This window comes from Neolamprologus brichardi, chromosome 4, assembly GCF_056152115.1.
Source record: "Neolamprologus brichardi isolate AB-2024 chromosome 4, ASM5615211v1, whole genome shotgun sequence".
NCBI classification, from domain to species: domain Eukaryota; kingdom Metazoa; phylum Chordata; class Actinopteri; order Cichliformes; family Cichlidae; genus Neolamprologus; species Neolamprologus brichardi.
The window spans coordinates 17,917,215-17,935,628 of NC_142107.1; the positions used below are offsets into that span (position 1 = coordinate 17,917,215).

The window sequence follows — 18,414 nt, forward strand, 5'->3', positions numbered from 1 at the left end:
AATTTGGGGTAAAGATGAGATCTCAAAGCATAAAGCCTTCAAGTGTAACAACAAAGTCTGTGCTGGGATGATGTGATTTGCATTTCTTGCCCAGTGCAGATTTTCATACATGCTCTGCTTACAAAGGTAAACTAGAAAAAAAGGCAAAGCAGAGAGTAAACTTGTTCCCTGCCTTATTGCCTGATTGCGTAACATTTCAGGCGTTAACACAGCTGGTTGAGTTTTACACGGCTTCTAAACATGGCTCAAACCAGCTCAATGACCAGCCAGATTGTATAGCTTCAGTTACTCATTGTATTATTTCACACGTCCTTCTCTGTCTTGCCTCCTCTCTTGCGAGAAAACCATATTTTTCACCCACTCGACATTGGCTGTGCTCAGAAAGGGGGTTGGAGGACGCTGCCTGTAATTAGTCATCACCCGCTGTTTGTCCTGCCCTCCTCTCTTGTGAGACTTAGTGGGAGCTGATGAAGTGAACGAGTGGTGAGGAAAAGGTTGTAGCATGCACACTGCTCAGGTCAACAGCGCTCGTGCTGTTGACACCTACAGATGCACGCACACATCAGTAGGAGCACAGGGCACAGCTCCACGTACAGTACAGTCTGCTTTGGCTTCACAGCAGAAGGCTTGGTCCTATCAAACCAACTCTCCAGTCTACTTACAAAAAGGTTTTTGGGGAAGAAGCTAAAAGACAGGTCCCAACTCTCATGTTTCTGTTTTAGAAAAAAAGATGGCAAAATCATACACGTGCAAGTGTCTGTTTGATGTTCATTATTCTCTCTCTTTCTTTCTCTCGTGACAAATTCCGTCACCTCCCCCGATTTATTTCCCAGTGTTTTTTCTAGCACTTGTAATTGTTCTGTTAATTGTGTTATGTTAGAGGTTTGCGGCTCTACAGCTGATATCCAAGGTCTAAGGAACTAATAAAATGTTGGATGCTCAGTAACCTATAGTCTTGTCCCGAAGCTTGGGCCTTGACAGCTGTGTTTGCTTCTCTGAGATTGGCTTGTTGCCACACTCCCTGCTGAAGAACAGAGGACTTAGTGTGTGCGTGTGTGCGTGTGTGTTGTTTGTAAATGCTTGCAACTTCAAGAGAGCGTGGCTGCCAACACAAGGCCGTTTACTGTATAATTTCAGATTGTAGTTCATGTCCCGAGTCACCCACAATTGGGACTTTGTCAGTGTGAGCTACTTACAAGACCAGAATGTAATGCAGCTTAGAGATATGTTGCATATTTTTTTTCACTTTTGTAAATGGCCATGAAATTAACAGTACTAACTCCAGTCTGTGGGGTTTTGTGAAGATTTTTCATTTAGAAATATAGATTGATGACATATTATACATGAACATTTTTTCTATTGTAATCTTAAACCATACCCATAATGACATTGTTGTCCCAAATGGCTTCCCTTTGCATAATTTCTGCATTTAAACTAGTTTTCTTGAAAAGATCAAAACAAGAAGAGGCATGTGCATAGACACACACACACACTTTAAGAGTCCACTTCCTGTCTCCCACAGGAGTGTGAAACTTCATTAGCCTCCTCCTCTGTGCTGTAGCGATAGTCCAGCTGCTCCTCATCAGCACTGTGGTATGATGTCTATAACTTTTCCATTAATAATACTGATACTAACAGAGAGACCTGTCTAAAGCATGTTTTGTTAGATAATTAGGAAATAATGTCTGTTTTAAGACTCATTAACCGCTGACATACCAAACACGTTGCTTGCAAGTGCATTCGTCTCGTGAATTTTACCCAACTTACTTATATAATTGCATAAAAGACAAAAGAAATCTCAGCCGTGTTGTTTAAATGCCCAATTAATTCGAAAGAGTTTTCTGATTATGATCTTACCAGAATTAATCTAATCAGACATTTACATGGCAGCTTTGTTGCCTTAATTGGGTTAGGCTGAATTGTTATTGTCTCTGTAAACGTAGCAATTAAGAGCTCATTCCAAATACTTCAAACTGAGCCCTGACTGAGGAGATCAAATCTGTTATAAATGAATAAAAACAATGTGGCAGGAAAGACAACTCTAATTTTTTTTTGAAGTGTTTACCTCTTAGCATTTTTATTTGTTCTCATCTTTATATTCATTGATTAACCACAACATTAAAACCACTAACCTGCCAAAATAGCTCTGGCATAAGCTACCTCAGGGGATGACAGGCACTGTAATGTTGGCAGTGCATCCTGTTGCTTAGAGCCCTGTATTACGAAGCATACCCAGACTATCTTTCCATTATCTGGATTCACTTACCCTAATACTGGCAATTGGGATAAGCAGTCACTCAAAGCTGGTTATCAACTCGTTAAGTTAACCCAAGATTTCCCCCCTGCTCGTTCACATGAAAAGAGCGGTGTTGGCAGCATCTGATCAATCACAGACATGAAGGAGAATATCAGAAGTAGAGCAGCTGATTTTACAAAGGAAGATAAAACTATACCACAGAAAAATATGCAGCTTTTAAACACATAATACAGTGCAGTGTGAGCGTGTGTGAGAGTAAAAACACTATAGAGTAAATATAATGTAGTGCTGAAAGTGTGCGCTTTGAAGACTGGAAAGAAAGCTGGCAAAACCTTTGTAATTTAACAGACTTATCAGTATCATAGCTCTATCATTAAAAGCTTCCTGTCGTGTTCAACTCAAATCTTTACAATTTACAACTATACAACTTAAAACACTCATAAATATTGTGTTTTACATCTGATTGCCTCAAGGCCTTATGACATCCTCCACACTATGCACTTGAACGTATGAAAGTGATGAGCACCTCTTTCATTGAATTTTGAGTGTTTTTATCAACCTAGTTACATCTGTGGTGTTCCCGATCAAAAGTGAGCGCCATAGGAAATGAATGGGAATCCACTCTACCCCCCCACCCCCACCCATTGGCCCCTGATCCCCTGAATGGCCCACGGAACTGAATTTGGTGGTGAAAAATGTTTGTTATGCTAATTTAAGAGCTGTTAAAACTGACCGGTCAATTTTGACTGGGAAGAATCCGATGGATTATAATCGTGTATTTCATTAAGTTAATGTTTAAAAGACAGTTTTGGTTTTTATTCTTTGTCAGATAACTCCATATGTTCAATGTGGACAAAGCCAGCAACACAGTGAATTACTTTAACTGAGGTGACTAGCAAACAGCTTGCTAGCTAGCCGACGCCTACCTGCTTCTTTCTGCTGTAAATTTTAATGTGTCTTATAAGGACTGATTCACGTTTAGAACCACCTTCAAGTGGCATTTCGAGGAACTGCAGTTTTTGGGGGTTCTTCCAGTGTGGTTTCATTTTTTCAGACCTGGAAGGTGCCGCTTGGGGTTGCGGTCTCTGAGCTCCGTGGATTGGGCTTGTTCTGGCACATCCCTCTGATGCTCGATTGGATTGGGATCTGGAGAATGTCGAAGCTGAATGAATTCCTTGAGCTCTTTTTCATGTTCCTTGCACTGATCCAAGAAACATTGTCCTGTCTCGGAGGGGGGCGGGGGTGTCATGTTGTGTTGGAGATTGCCTTTGCCTCAGGAGTCGAGGGTGGTGATATCCACATGAATGCAAATAATCCAAGGTTTAGATCACATGTGTCAAACTCCAGGCCTCGAGGGCCGGTGTCCTGCAGGTTTTAGATGTATCCTTGATCCAACACAGCTGATTTAAATGGCTAAATGACCTCCTCAACATGTCTTGAAGTTCTGCAGAAGCCTGGTAATGAGCTAATCATTTTATTCAGGTGTGTTGACCTAGGGTGAGATCTAAAACCTGCAGGACACCGGCCCTCGAGGCCTGGAGTCCGACACCCCTGGTTTAGATGATCGAGTTTATTCACTCTGTCATTGCTTGTAATGGTGAGGTTGATTTATTTTCTATACTGGGAGGCCCTGGTAGGGAATTAAGGTGTTCTACAAATTAACTCCATGTCTTCTTTTTATTGTAGCTGATCCAAACCAGCAAAACGCTGATCGAGTCAGCTGATGTGGTCTACTCCAAGCTCACACAAGCACAACGAGCAGGTATGTACCACTGTTTAGTCACTGTTGAAAAATGCTGACCTTTATGCCTTTTCATTAAATATCTAAACAAATTAAAAGAAAGAAGATATGGGCGTGTAAATAAGGATTTTTAAAAAAGAGGTTGAGATAAACGGGGTGTTAGCAGCAACATTCCATGACAAAATTTATATTTATAACAGGAAACTTGAGTCAACTTGATATTTATCCTTCCCGTAGGCTGTTAAAAATGTGTGATATTGTCCTGTTCCTTCCTGTATTGAAAATCTTTCTTCTTATGACACTTAAAAAAAATAAGTGTTTCTATGAAGCAAAACAGGAAACTGCAATCTCTCTGCTACTGTGATGAAAATGACTCATAATTCAAGGACAAAATTTATGAGAAATGATTTAAATTACCTCTCTTACTGGCACATTTTATTAATTTGTTTAAGAAAAATAAGATCCAGAAGAAAACAGCCTGTGTTTATTTAAGGAGGGATGGATGTTTTTAGCTTCTCTGCTTTAATCCCAATGAATCATGTGATTTACGAATGTGCATCCGCACCCTTTTAAACATATTGTGTGTCATGTCCTCCTGCCCGGCAGAATGAGCACAGTGTGTCTACTCCTACAGCATCTGCATCAACATCAACAGCCGTGGCTGCTGTCAATAGAGCAGGCCATCATCAGTGAGTCAGCAGAGTAGTAATCATGTCAGTGGGCAGGTGAAAACAATCATCCAGCCACACAGACAAAGGGCTGCAGGAGAAAGAGGACAGAGAGCATAAACATCCTTTGAGAGGAGGAGAGAAATGAAAAGGTTTGACAAAGTGTGCAGTAAGAGGGGGAGGGATGGAAAATGGTGAGAAAGGACTGAATTAACAAAGCATTTTATCAGTGCGGTCTTTTAAAAGGGCTGCTTGATGCAAGAGGTCCGGTGTTTCAGGAGAGAGGATAAAATTGGCCATAATAAGATCATTAAGGGAGAAATGGCTTAAAATCAAGAAATCCTGTGGCTTGTCTTCTCGAGCCTCTTTGAAATTCAGCGCTAATTCTTCCTCATTTGCCTTGCTGCTTTGCTATGCAGCAGTGCCTCTGCTGAAGAGCTCCTCGAAAAGGAGCTCAGTTTGAATAGTGACATCTTCATTTTTCATGTTAAGACATTTTATGGCTACAGGAAACCGAAAGACATGATTGAAACTAATGAACATGAATAATAAACTAATGAACCTGCAGATTTGGCTCCGTTATAGACCTGGTGTGAACTTGAAAATGTGTATTTTATTTTACATTTTATGTGTGAAAACTGGGGTTGGCTAATTGGCTCGTGTCAACCCAATATCTTGAGGCCATTAAGTCCACTTTAAGCCTGCTTTACTCCCTGGTGTCACTCAGAGGCAGACATATGCTTAACACCCCCTGACCACAGCAAGCCAAGCTGATATTTGTGCAGCGCAGTTACACAGTGAAGTAGGCTAAACCCTGGAGCTTCAATCATAGAGATGCCCTCCCGCTACAAGGTTCCCCAGTGCAGAGCTAGAAGCATCTTCAAAGGCGATGACAGGAGAGTTAAGCAAAGCTTAAGCCTCACACAGCCACAGCCTCAATCACATCAGTGTCTGCTAAAAACCAGAGGTTTCAGCTTTGTGTGCTGCTGCAGACACATGAACATTTTTTAAACAGAACAGTAATAAATGAACCGTGTTCTGTTTTTTAGATTAAATGTATGCTTCGCTGACATAACTGAAATAACATTCAAAGGGCTCATCAAAAGCCTTCCAATCCAAATGAAATGCAAATATTAAAGTTCCTAAATATGGAGTTACATTTTTTTTTTCTAAATGTAAGTTAAAAGAAACATACAAGGACACAAAAGGTAGGAGCAGCAGCCTTGAGGGGCCTCAGCTGCATGCCAAACACAGCATTTTTCCTATTACTCACTCTAATTCCCTCTGCCCCAAGCACTCGCACACAAGCTTTTGTCCAAACCCTGCAGTTCTCAAATATACTCCTCCGTGTGTATGCGTGTCCATAGTTTCAGGCATTGTAGTTTTGATGGCAGTAAATGAGGCAGAAAAATAAAAACACGTTGGCCAAAGAGCAATCGTTTTCAGTGACACAGTATAACATTACAGCAGGCAGCAAAACAAACACTTTCCCCAACAGAGTTTAGAAAATTTAACTTACTTGGCGTTTTGTGGATAAAGTTACCTATTGGCTAAGATTAAAATTGGAAAATGGGAATTCTAAGCTTTAAAGGAAATCTAATCTTGTTGACTTAAGTGAATATAAAGGCAAGTTAGCCTTTATTAAGTCATTTTAGCTTAGAATAAACAGAGCAGAGTGAACCTAACACCAGTATTTGATACCATACTTGTTTAGTTTTTGCAGCTTCACTTGCTGCAATGCCATAATAATTGGCTTAATATTGTAAGGTTGCTCCCTGTGCAGCCACACATGTAATCACACTTGGTATAAAGAACAAAAATACACATTTGTATTTGTATTAGAACATTCTTGAGGGCACACTATGACACCACCACCACCATGAACTGTCAATACAACGCAGGATCTTTGCTTTCAAGTTGTTTGTGCCAGATTCTGACCCTACCATTGGAATGTCACGGCGGTATTAGAGACTCATTGGACCAGGCAACGTTTTTTTCCCAGTTTCCTGTTGTCCAGTTTTGATGAGCCTGTGTGACTTATAGCCTCAATTTCCTGTTCTTAGCTGACAAAAGTGGCACCTGATGTGGTTTTCTGCTGCTGTTTGACATATTTTGTGTTTACAGATGCGCTTCTGCAAACCTTCATTGTAACAATTGGTTTTCTTCAGTTACCGTTGCCTTGCTATGAGCTCAAAGCAGTCTGGCTATTCTCCTCTGACCTCTAGCATCAGCAAGCATTATGGTCTAAAAAAGTTGGATACTGGATTCTTTTGGACTGTTCCTTGTAAAGCTTATGGATGGTTATGTGGAAAATCCTAGTAGATCCAGGTTTCTGAAATAACTAAAACTAGTCTGTCAGGCACCAACAACCCACTTTCAAAGTCACTTAACTCACCTGCGTAAACTTCAGCAAGCTGCTGTACAATGTCTGTCTGACTTAATGCATAGAGTTGTGCCATGTAATTGACTTATTGGATATTTGCATTAATGAGCAGTTGAACAGGCACTTCTAATAAAGGGGACAATGAGTGTATGTATATGTACAGATGCATAAGCAGCATTGGTGGTCCAGGTGCTTCCTTAAATTTAAAATCTGCTGTTGGCAGAACAGCAGATGCAAATCTTACTTGTCTTGTCTAACCCTCTACCAGCAGATGAACATGGAAACAAACCCCAACATTTTGCTTCATGCACAAGGGTCACCTGCTTAATCACATGCTAATTTGGACTTTTTATTTCTTTATACTACTAACCAGAAGTCAACTAATGATCAGTGATCACAAACACTAGGCTTTTAAATACGCTCCCCCTGCTTCCTGGAATAATCTGCAGAAAGAACTGAAATAATCAGAATCGGTTACCTTGGGAGAGTTTAAGTCTGTCTTAAAGGAACGAGAGAACAGCTCTTTTACTCAGTGTGATTGTTTTTAATGTACTCTTAATTTGATCTGTTATTGTATATTTTACACATGTTGGTATGGGATATTGTATTTGTTTTAAATGTTATATACCTATGTGGTATGTGACTTTTGTTGCCATGATGCCAGGTCTCTCTTGGAAATTAGATTTTTAATCTCAATGATATTTTTTACCTGGATAAATAAAGGACTAATAAAAAAAACAAACCTGACAGACAACCTTAGTCGCAGGCTTTTAGTTCCCTGTTGGAGCACTTGAAATTCAATATACTCTAAGATTATTGTGGATTATTTTACTGTAACATATAAAAGATGCTGCTTCATCTTTAAGTGTTCAGATGTTTAGTTTAATATAAATATGAAACTAAAAACAGCTTAATAACGCAAAGTAAAACATACTGAGCTGCTTGTTCTGAAACTTCTCTAAAATGACAGAATATATGTTGGTGGACAAATAAAATTCTAGACAGACTTTCTGCAGTAATGCTACAGTGTCACTGTCCCTAAATAGACTTCCCCCCTGTTTTTATCATGTTCTTAACCTGTGTCTCAGCTCATTAAAATGATTTCTTACCCCTGGAGAAAAGAAACGCCACGCATTGCACTGGGTTTGACTCGACTCCCCCACCAAAACTCGGCATCATTCTGATGGCTTGGAAAGCATGAATTTACCTATCTTGATAGATTGACAAGTACTGAATGCATCCTTCAGAAGCCATTTCATCAACCATATGATTATGTACATACTGACAATGACAGTAGCATCAGCCTGAACATAGAGAGTCAGTGAGAGGCATGTGAAGCGTGAAATGATGGATTTGCACGGAATAGAAGGTTTTGTCCTCACGATCAATCCAGAAGTCGAAGTTATAATTTTGTTATAATGGCTGTGTGAGAAGCAGAAAAGGTGCTAATGGACGACAGGCTGTCAGTATCCAAAAGAGAATGTGGAGTAGGATGCGTGAGTATGTTCGCTTCATGTAAGCACATGCACTCATTAATTTTAGGACCTGTGATTGAACCTGACACTTTTGCCCTAGACATTAAAATTGTTCTCTGCTCATCAGCTAAATGCTGTTGTGACAAAGCCATAATCACACCAATGGCCACGATCTGAATGAGAGGCTCAAACTATCCTCTTACATCCTAACCTGCCCACTGGCACATTCCTCATTTTAAGAGTAGGAAGTTAAAAATGGATAGTTTGGGGTTGCTGTGGTTTTTAAGTCTCAGCAGCACCACCTCCTTCCTTCCTGTGCACAGTTTTCCCCAGTTATTATTGCAGCTAATCAGTTCAATTTGGGCAGTGAAGCTGACGTGTTGATGAGGATGGAGAGGTGTTAGATAATTCCCCTTGGGCACTATTGATGGCTCACTATCACACACATAATGTGGGACCAGGAAAACAGCTGGGATGCACACTCTGGCACCTCCAGATGCTACCACTGTGTTTTTGTGCACATTGTGTACACTGGCTTATTTGTCTGCATGCATATCTAATCTGTGTGTGGGTTTCCAGTCATTCTCCCCACTAGCCTCTGCTTCACCAGCTTATTTAAAGATTTGTTCCAGCAGTGTTTCTTAAAAATGTAATGCATAAGCGTTGTTGTGTTCAGAATTCATTTCGATGTGTATGTGTCGTGGTGTACTAGTTTGTCAGCGCACCGATTTACTCACATCGCAAAGAACAGAGCATTCATTTTCAGATGCAAATGTGGCATGACTGTACCTTTATTATGAAGGTGATATACTTGGTGATCAGATTATATAAATACTTAAATACACACATCCTGGTCGTGGGAGAAAGATTCTAAGCAGAGATGCCTAGAGCTCCCTCTTCTTGGCCACATCCTTTAACCCTTCTTTTGGGACACCAAACTGTTCCTAAGCCACCTGAGAGATATAATGTCTCCAGCATGTCGTGGGTTTCCCCCCGGTCTTCATCCCATTGGGACATGCCCAAAACACCTGACCTAAGAAGCGCCCAGGAGAATGTGGAGAAGTACACACTCTGAGCCCCTTCCCAATCAGAGATAAGCTGAGCACCTTATCCTGTCTCTAAGGCTGAGCCCACACATCCAGGCATTCAGAGGCAAGTCATTTCTGTCACTTATATCCACGATCTCATTATTTCGTTCACTACCCACAGCCTGTGGCCATAGGTGAGCGTAGGTGGACCAGTAAATCAACAGCTTTGCTTTCCCGCTTTGCTCTCTCTTCACCACAACATACCAGTACAGCATCTGCATTGCTGCAGATGTTGCAAGAGTATGTCTTGCAACAAGCATGTCTGTCAATCTCCTATTCTGCTCTCCCCTCACTCATTAACAAGACCCTGAAATACTCCGACTTAAAATCAAAGGTGCTGATTCTCATTTCTCACACTCTCCCGGTGCAAGCTGGAGGTCATGACTCAGTAAAGCTAACAGAACCACATCTGCAAAAAGAAGAGGAAAGATTGGGAGACCACCAATATTGACATCAGCTATTGCCCCTTAGCTGTGTCTAGAAATTCTGTTCATAAAAGATTTTAACAGAATTGGTACTAAAGGGCAGCCCAGTGAACTCAGTACTCACAGGGAATGAGTCTGACTTGTTGCCTCAGAGCGAATCAAGCTCTCACTGCAGTTGGACAGAAACCAAATGGGCTGAAGCTGAAGCAGTCCTGAAGCATGCCTCACATGATACTTTGAGAAATGCAGTCGAGTACTTTCTCCAAATTCCCAAAAACTATGTCGACTCGTTGAGCCAACTTGAATTCATTGTTCTTCCTGGATCCAAGGTTCAACTAACAGATGAACTCTCCTCTCCGGTAACCTGGCATAGACCTTCCCCGGGTGTCATGGATTGGCCGTGTGGGAGCAAGGGTGGAGCCTCATGCAGGACTCTGGGGAAATGGGCGTAACTCCAAAAAACTGCTTTAATGCTGTCAGGCAAAGAGTAAACAAAAGCCAAAAATGTACGCAGAAAAAAGCCAGGAATTCCAAATACCAGAAACCATGGAGCAAGGGAACACACAGCAGTGAGGGACAATATGACAAAGGACAAGGAGAGACAGAGACAACATATACTCACAAGTTAATGAGGGAGAGGTAGCACGTGACAACACAGCTGAGGATAACGTAACATAATAACTCAAAAGGAAGTAAAACTAAACACCAAGCACAAGATACAAAAGACTACCACAATAAAAATGGGAAGTAGCAAAACACAAAGACTAAACAAGACACGGAAACACAAGGGAGGCAGGAACTCAAGGATTTAAATATAAACCAAAGTATAACTGTGAACAGAACTAGAAGTGAAAATGAAGCCAGATAAAATCATTGCAAAGGAACCAACCGGGAAATGCAAAAACTCAGAACAAGTGATTCTCAAAACCAATAGAATAGTAATTTATAGAAAACTCAGAACCCAGGGACTCTGAGAAAGGGAGGCTGAGGAGTGAAGTTAGAGCACACCCTCCTGTCCCCCTTCTTGAAAAGGGGGCACCAGCTGTATTTCTCGGCACCTCTATGTATTCCACGTCTGGTAGCGAGGTGTTCAGGCATCTGTCTTGAATATAGCCATGCATCATGCCATATTAAGGCAGGTCCAGGAACAGGTGCAAGCTTACTGTATGAGTTAAAGACCTGCTGCCTCTCTGCCAGCCCTACCATGTGTATTTATTGATGTTCTCTTCCTTGCAAAGGCTTTCGCTATGATGAACCACTGTTTTAGTCAGCACTGTGTATTTTATTGCCAACAGAAAAGATAAAGAACTCTCCCTCCCTTTATCTTCCTTGGATTTAACCAGTTTTTCTCCCAGCTCATCAGCAGCTGGAATATCCCATGTTCTGCTTCATGGCATTGTGTTTGGGCTTTGCAGCGTGTATGAATAGAGATAAATTAATGAAACACTGAGCTGACTGTCATGCATTCCCCACTCAGAGCAATTCACATCTTTTTATTCATTATTTCTTTTCATCAGATCCTGTTTGAAGGTTCTGTTTGATTTTATTATTTACTTACCTTTCTGTCTCTCTGCCTGAAGCCACTGTATGTTTTTGAAGCAGAAGAGGTGCTGCTGCAGTACTCATTACAAAGGCAAAAACCCTCTCTGCTTTTACTCTACCGAGGTGTGTGTGTGTGTGTGTGTGATATGTTTGCATTTGTTTGGCTACTCAGAAGAGATATATTATTCCCTAAGTCCTCCTTAGGACCCGACTCTCCCTGTCTCGCTCTCTCAACGTGAAATTCAATCTCTTCAGAGTGTGCTACAGGGCCACATTTTTATTAGCTCAAATTTCACATAGTTTAAGTGACACTAAGGAACAGCAACATCGAGACTGTTAGGGGAAGGGAAAGCTTCATAATGCCAAATTAAATGCTTCAAGAGCTGTATTGCGTCCTCTAGCTAATTTGCTAAATTCACGACTTACTCTGCTCCCTGCCATCCTAATTTCTTGTGTCCTGTGAACACAAACTTCCTTGGCTCTTCTTTGAGCCCATTAACTACAACAGATTACGAGATCAAATCAGTCCTAATCCCTGTTAGCAGAACTTTCAGGCTCTGAAACAAATATTCTGCATTGGTTGTACATCACCAGTGTTTGGAAATTATAGCACATTGGTTATTTTTGGTATGGTTCAGCCTGGTTTGCCCTGAAAACTGGTAATTTTGTTTTTATTCTATTTATTTATTTTTTTATCTTGACTTCATAAAGTCAACATAGTCTCATTTTTCTTCTTACTTAACTACTTAACTGTGTTTTCCAAAATGAGAGGCCTCTATATCCCCTTGTGTGTTTCTGTGCTTCAAGGATGCACTCTGAACATGACAACACAAACAGTTTGTCAAATGGGGAACAATGTAGCTACATTACAAAACCAAGACGACATCTCATACTTTCCTAGCACAAATTTTGGGTGTTTTTTGAATATTAAAACAAAACAAAAAAACCCTAACAAAACAGTGGATATTATACGGCTCTGATACTTGCTGACAGTACAGTAAGTCTCCTACTCTCCACCAGTTCAACTAAAGAATGTTCCTGAAAAGAGGTCTCTTGCAGTACCTGCCACCTGGAAATGTTCAAAGACTAAAGAAGGAATGACTTGAGGTGACGGGCTTCTTGTGAATTGTAGTGTATTATGTTCCATCATTGTTTTTGCAGTAAATTGAAGCCGGAGAACCATAAGGTCAGTTGTCAGGGACAGACTGACAAGCAGGCTGAGCCTTAGGTTTAGGAGGAGTTTGCTCTTAAAGCTCAGGGGATTAGTTACGGTCTGCCTGGGCTAAATGAAGCAGGAAGCACTGATAGATTAATTAGAGTTTAGTCTGCTTCATATGACCTCTGTTTAGACAGCCATAGCAACCCAACACACTGCATGCTAAAATCCAACTGTAACGCTCCAACTTGGTTGTGGGTAGAAGAACAAACAATAAAATGCACTAAAAGATGGTTATATTACAGTATGTCATTGCATTTTATAATGTCTGTGAATTTATATGCATAACAGATCTGGACTAATATGCATTAATGCATTTATGGCAGTTTTGTACACTGCAAGACACTTTTTACCCAAAACTTCTCAGCGGGCATATTTTGTTTCATGGTGTTTTTTGCAAAATTGCAAAATGTCGTTATTTTCCTTGGTCTGCGTGCATGAGGATATTTACTCTATTAAGAAATTTCTTCTACTAAAAATTGGGGAAAAAATATTTTCTTTTTACACAAATATAATGCTCCAATGTAGACTGTGCCTAAAAGTGTTTTTTGCATGGTATTTTTTCGGCTTTAATATGATTTGCTTTTATTTACATGGCACGCCTGCCTGTGTCTTTGTCCAGGTTTGGACTTCCACGAGGACCTGCATCGCATTGGAGCAAAGGAGGGTCTGAAAGGACGTAAACTGCAGAAGGCTATGGAGAGCTACGCTTGGAACATCACTGTGCTGAAGGTTAGTGAACCCCTCCTACAACACAGCAACAAGCCTAATAATTAGTCTAAACCCCCCCCCCCATTTGTATAAAGTACAACTATTAAAACTGGTTAATGTGCATTTGAGATTACTTTGGGGACTGTACCCAACTGGACAAGCAATCTGAGACCATGTTGCTGAGATTAAATAACATAATGTCTTAAGAAAGCTCACTGGGCTAATTGTATTTCCCTCTTCTCTAATCCCTAAACCTCTTAATTAATTACTGTTGAGTCCAAGTACCATTTTATTTATTTGGTCGTGTATCTTGACAAGACATGATAGGATTGTTCGCGCTTGTTTGTAGACACACGTATGCTGCTCTGTTATTCCTCATAAGGAGACACTGGATCCCCTAGACATGCCTTGATGATGATGCATTCTTGTCTTTGCCTGCCCCTTGACAAAGGAGATAAGGCTGCTCAATGCTCTCATCTCATTTCCTCTACGACTGCTGCCGGTAATAGCAACGCTAAAATAACGCCACATGCTAAGTACAGACAGAGTGGCTTGAGCATTAGGATAGATAGATGTCTTCTCCTTTTCAGTCTTGCCAGATGGAAAACAACAAAAAGGGGGTTGCATTGCTGCTAGGGTTAAAATGATGTCCTCCACCCATCTATGGTGCAATTTATGCCCTTGCTGTTTAGGTAGACCAGCTGTCCAGAATCTATCTCAGCATTAACCACATTCACACACCTTATTTTTCCGATCGCAGTCTCCCCCCCCTTTCGTCTGTTCTCCTGTGATGAGCCACCCTTTCAATAACAAGGTGGCACCCACATAACTCCGTCTTGGCCTCTTCCCATTCTTCAGTTGTAATCTGCGTCTCATAGTGAACATTTGGTGAGAGCTTGGTGCTTGTTTGCCAAGGCTGGCAGCCGTACCCAGTTATTATTTCACCTGTCAGCCTCTCCAGATTCTCAGCAGGCCAGGAAGTGCTCGCTGGTTGTTAGAGATGGAAGTGTGGGATGCTGAGAGGAAAGCCGAGGGAAGAGCCACGTCCTATCTGTTTGTCAGTGTTCGTCTCTAGCTCCCTCTCCAACCTTACTTTGACAGTTTCTGTCAGTTCGGGGCTGTCACGGTGAATGAGGGTATTTGCCCATTTCTGCCACTTATTGTTCCAGTTAGTCAAGAGAAAAGAAAAATCAAAGAGAGAGAAAGAGATCCTTTGAAGCAAATGTCAGCCATATTGCTGTCCTTTTTAGAAGAATAACAGGGTTTGAACAAAGACGCGTCTCCCAAATCGTTCATGTTTGTACTTTCTAGTGTTATAATCTGTTTTCTTGGGCAGTTACATATAATTAAATAACCTTCAGTGTTTTCTGTGGTAAGCCAATGTAACTCTAACCCTTTTATATGTGATTAAATCAAATTCTGGTAGATGTCTTGTTTTTATGGTTAATCCTTAATATAAGAACTGACTCAATCTATATGTCCCAATGATGCTTATACTCTGCTGTCTCTTCTAACTCCCCGTGAATGTCTATAAATGTAAAATAATACCTAGAGGCAGGTTATCGACTACTCGATTTCTCTCAGAGGAGTGGTCCGTTTCTGATAAACAAAAAGGACACTGGTCTAGAATTTAATGAGGATATAGTTGTGGGATTTAGTAGCTGTCCTTACATCAGCTTAGCCTCCTGCGGACAACGTTAGGCCAGCTGTAGGGGTGAATGCATTCAAAGACAAGTGTAGCCGTTATTTGACTCAGACAGCACAGGATAAGCTTCTTGCCGTCTTATTTTATGCCTGGTGAGTCATGACTTACATAATTTCTTTTTTTTCCCCTCCTTTTTCTTCTTTTTTTATTCCAAACATATGACATGCTCATACTCCGGGTTTGCGTGCTGTATTTGTTGAGCTAAAATGCCACTTGCAGTGTATTAACATCACCAACGGGTAGATCGCAGGCCATCGTCTGCAGAGCATCACCTTTAGTCTTACCCCAGTATGTCATACCGCTGTACCTGCCTTGTGGCACTAAAAACTTTATGCCTTTCGCCGTTTATATTTTAGTCTGGTCCACAACAGGTCAGACTGTGTCTCTTCACAAGGAGGTTAGCCCAGCAAGCTGTCACAGCACGTCAGACAGACCGAAGTTCAGTGCGAGGGAGGTAAAATATGCAGATAAATGCAGATAAAAAGAAAATTGCTTTCAACTTTCTTGTGAGCAGATGTTGAAGTGGACATGCTGGAGGAATCTGGCGAGAGTAAACCCTGAGGGGAAGAGTCAAGAATTAGATTGTTCAAGTGGAGGGAGTTTGTCGAAGCGTGTGGTCTCTCTCCCTTTTTTTTTTCATCTCCTTTGGACAGTTCTAATAATATAAGCACCTCTTACACACAGAAATAACTGCCTGTGGAGAAAACTCCACCGCATTTCCACATGGCAGAGACAGCTAGCTTAAGGGAGGGAGGCAGCCATGGCAGTGGCCCAGATTGACTTGACAGTGCCGTAGCGCAGGATGCCTGCCCTGACCACTTCCTCCACATATGGCAGGGTTTCATCTCTGGGGTGTTCAAATAAAGAGCAGAAATGTAGTATAACATTGCCACCATATGCCAGCAGTACTTACAAGCTGAGAGGAACAGTACAAAGGGCTGGCAAGAAACCAAAGCCCTTTGTTCATTGGCTTCATACTGCCCCCTTCTGCATCTTTTTGAGTAATACATTAGCAATAAGCAATAATATAAGCACCTTTACTTTCTTCTCACTAAAAAGTCATGCGGATAATGGTCATTTAGAGATTAAAATCTATTTTCTAAAAAAAAAAACAAAAAAAGAGGGATAAAAGAAAATTGCATTGATGGTGTTATTTAAAATAGACTTAGTATAAGTAGCCTTTAGGGAATGCTGTTTGAATGCATTTAAATTTTATATAGTTGAGTGATATTAACAAATGTTTCTTTCTGCTTCTTCTTCTGTGTCTCATTCTTAGGGCCAGGCTGACCTGCTAAAGCACGCAAAGAGTGAGGCACTGGACACTCTGCGTCAGATCCACTGTGCAGCTCAGTCCTGTGGCCTCAGTAAAAATGGAGCAGCTTCCCCACAGCTTCAGCACCATCCTCACCACCAGCCGCAGCAGACACAGCAGCAGCCTCAGGCCAAGACCCACCCAGCGCCTCCGCTGCTGTGCCAACCCCAAAATCAGCTCCAGTCTCCGACCGCACCTCAGGCTTATCTGCACCCGCATCCCCAGCAATATCCCCAGCTGCATCCCCAGCTATCGGCTCCTCCTCTGGCCCCACCTGTTCCAAAGCCGCCTGCCTACCCTCAACCGCCACCGCTACCCCAGCACCAGTTTCAATTCCAAAACCAGCAGCAGGGGGCAGCAGTACCTCTCGACACCATCCCCGAGAAAGAAAAAGAGACTGTCGGCGACAGTCCCGCGGGATCCTGCTGACCCGCTGCCTGTGCCCACAGAGAATCCGTCCCAAAGAGAGACAGTGAGATAGAGAAGCAGAAAGGTGTAGAAAGAAAGCAAGAGGTCAGTAAAGAAAGAGAGATGGAGGAAGTTGCTGAGAAGTTGAAAGAGATGATGAGGAGGAGGAAGCCTCGTCGTGCTAGAAGCGAGACGCAAGTTTGAGAGGTGATTTGAGTCGGCCAGAGATATGAAAGAGAAGCGAGATAATACACTTCAGCTAGAAGTGAAAAGCAGAAGGATAACAGCTGAAAACATCAGTGAGTTCCATATCCCTGTCTCTCTCTGGGCACTGCTATTTTCAAGCTCCTCCACGATGTACTCTAGCTCTGTGGGTACAGGCTTTACCTCACTTTGGCATTTAATGCCACAAATTTGCCTTTTTATTTTCAGAGACACCTTGGCATGTCTTCAAGTGTTTATTTCTTCACATTCACACTTTCCCTCCCACAACTAAGACATACAGGAAACCCTCACTTATTCTGACGATGAAGAGGAGGCCATTTTAATTTCAGTGGCACAAAGTAGAGCAGCTCTACTAGTCTGTAGGGGTCACAAATGGCCATTTCAGCACAAAATAAGCAGCTATAGTGCTAAAATAGAAAACAAAATCACCCTGATGTATTATTGCTGGTGTCAGTCTTCATCAGGCCCCTCAGATCTCTAGTGTCAATTCTCTTAGGGTTTAAGTTCTCCGGCATTCTTATAGACTCCTCACACAATCTTTTTGTCTCCTTCCTAGGGGCTATGTATATGATGTTATGTGAGTTGATGTCCTGGTCCCTAGGATGGAGCACGTCCTTAAGTGGCGGAGTTCACCAGTCAGTCACAACTGGAATATTTGACCCCTCCCGTTAGAGGTCAAAGATCATCAGGAACATGATACTGCTGTCTATAAGAATAAAGTGACTATAGATGTAAAATGTATGCAAAGTGTATGAAGGGAACATATATTGCTATAATAATTCTGAGACATTCATGATTGATATTATTATAACTGTTGTTAGTTTTATTGATATCCTAAGTATTTTTTAACATTACTTCCACATACACAGTGATTTGACACCTGTTGTTCTGTGGTGCAGATCAAGCCAACCAGTGCATGTGGGATTGGTAAAGGTTTAGGGGTTAGCACCACAACACAACAGTCAAACAGTAACCTGACGTGTTTCACTTCAAAGTGAGTGTGGATTCTGTAAGAGATCTCTTAAGTGGCCCATTAAAACTGGCTTCATTGTTTCTCCTGTCTCCTCTTGTTCATTACTATTTAATAATCATTCAAGTAGCGATATGAACTGGGATAAATGGATGTTCTTTGCAATTTTATTTATTTTTAAACTGATAAACTGATATAAGGTTTTTACTGTGCAGGGTTCACACACGGTGTCACTGCTTTTATTTTTTTAAAGAGACCTAGCCATTTGAAAGCAACAATCAATATAGC

The 18,414-nt window shown here is 41.4% G+C and overlaps 1 protein-coding gene across 1 annotated transcript in view; it reads left to right on the top strand.

Annotated features, from left to right (window-relative positions):
- The window catches only part of plcl5 (phospholipase C like 5), a 67,707-nt gene extending 49,498 nt beyond the window's left edge, over positions 1–18,209 (top strand). The window contains exons 4-6 of the mRNA XM_006798237.3: positions 3,944–4,019; positions 13,418–13,527; positions 16,488–18,209. Of these exons, the coding sequence (XP_006798300.2) occupies positions 3,944–4,019; positions 13,418–13,527; positions 16,488–16,952 (651 nt within the window). The 3' untranslated portion in view covers positions 16,953–18,209. The remainder of the gene's footprint in view (positions 1–3,943; positions 4,020–13,417; positions 13,528–16,487) is intronic.
- The last annotated feature ends 205 nt before the right edge of the window (positions 18,210–18,414 follow it).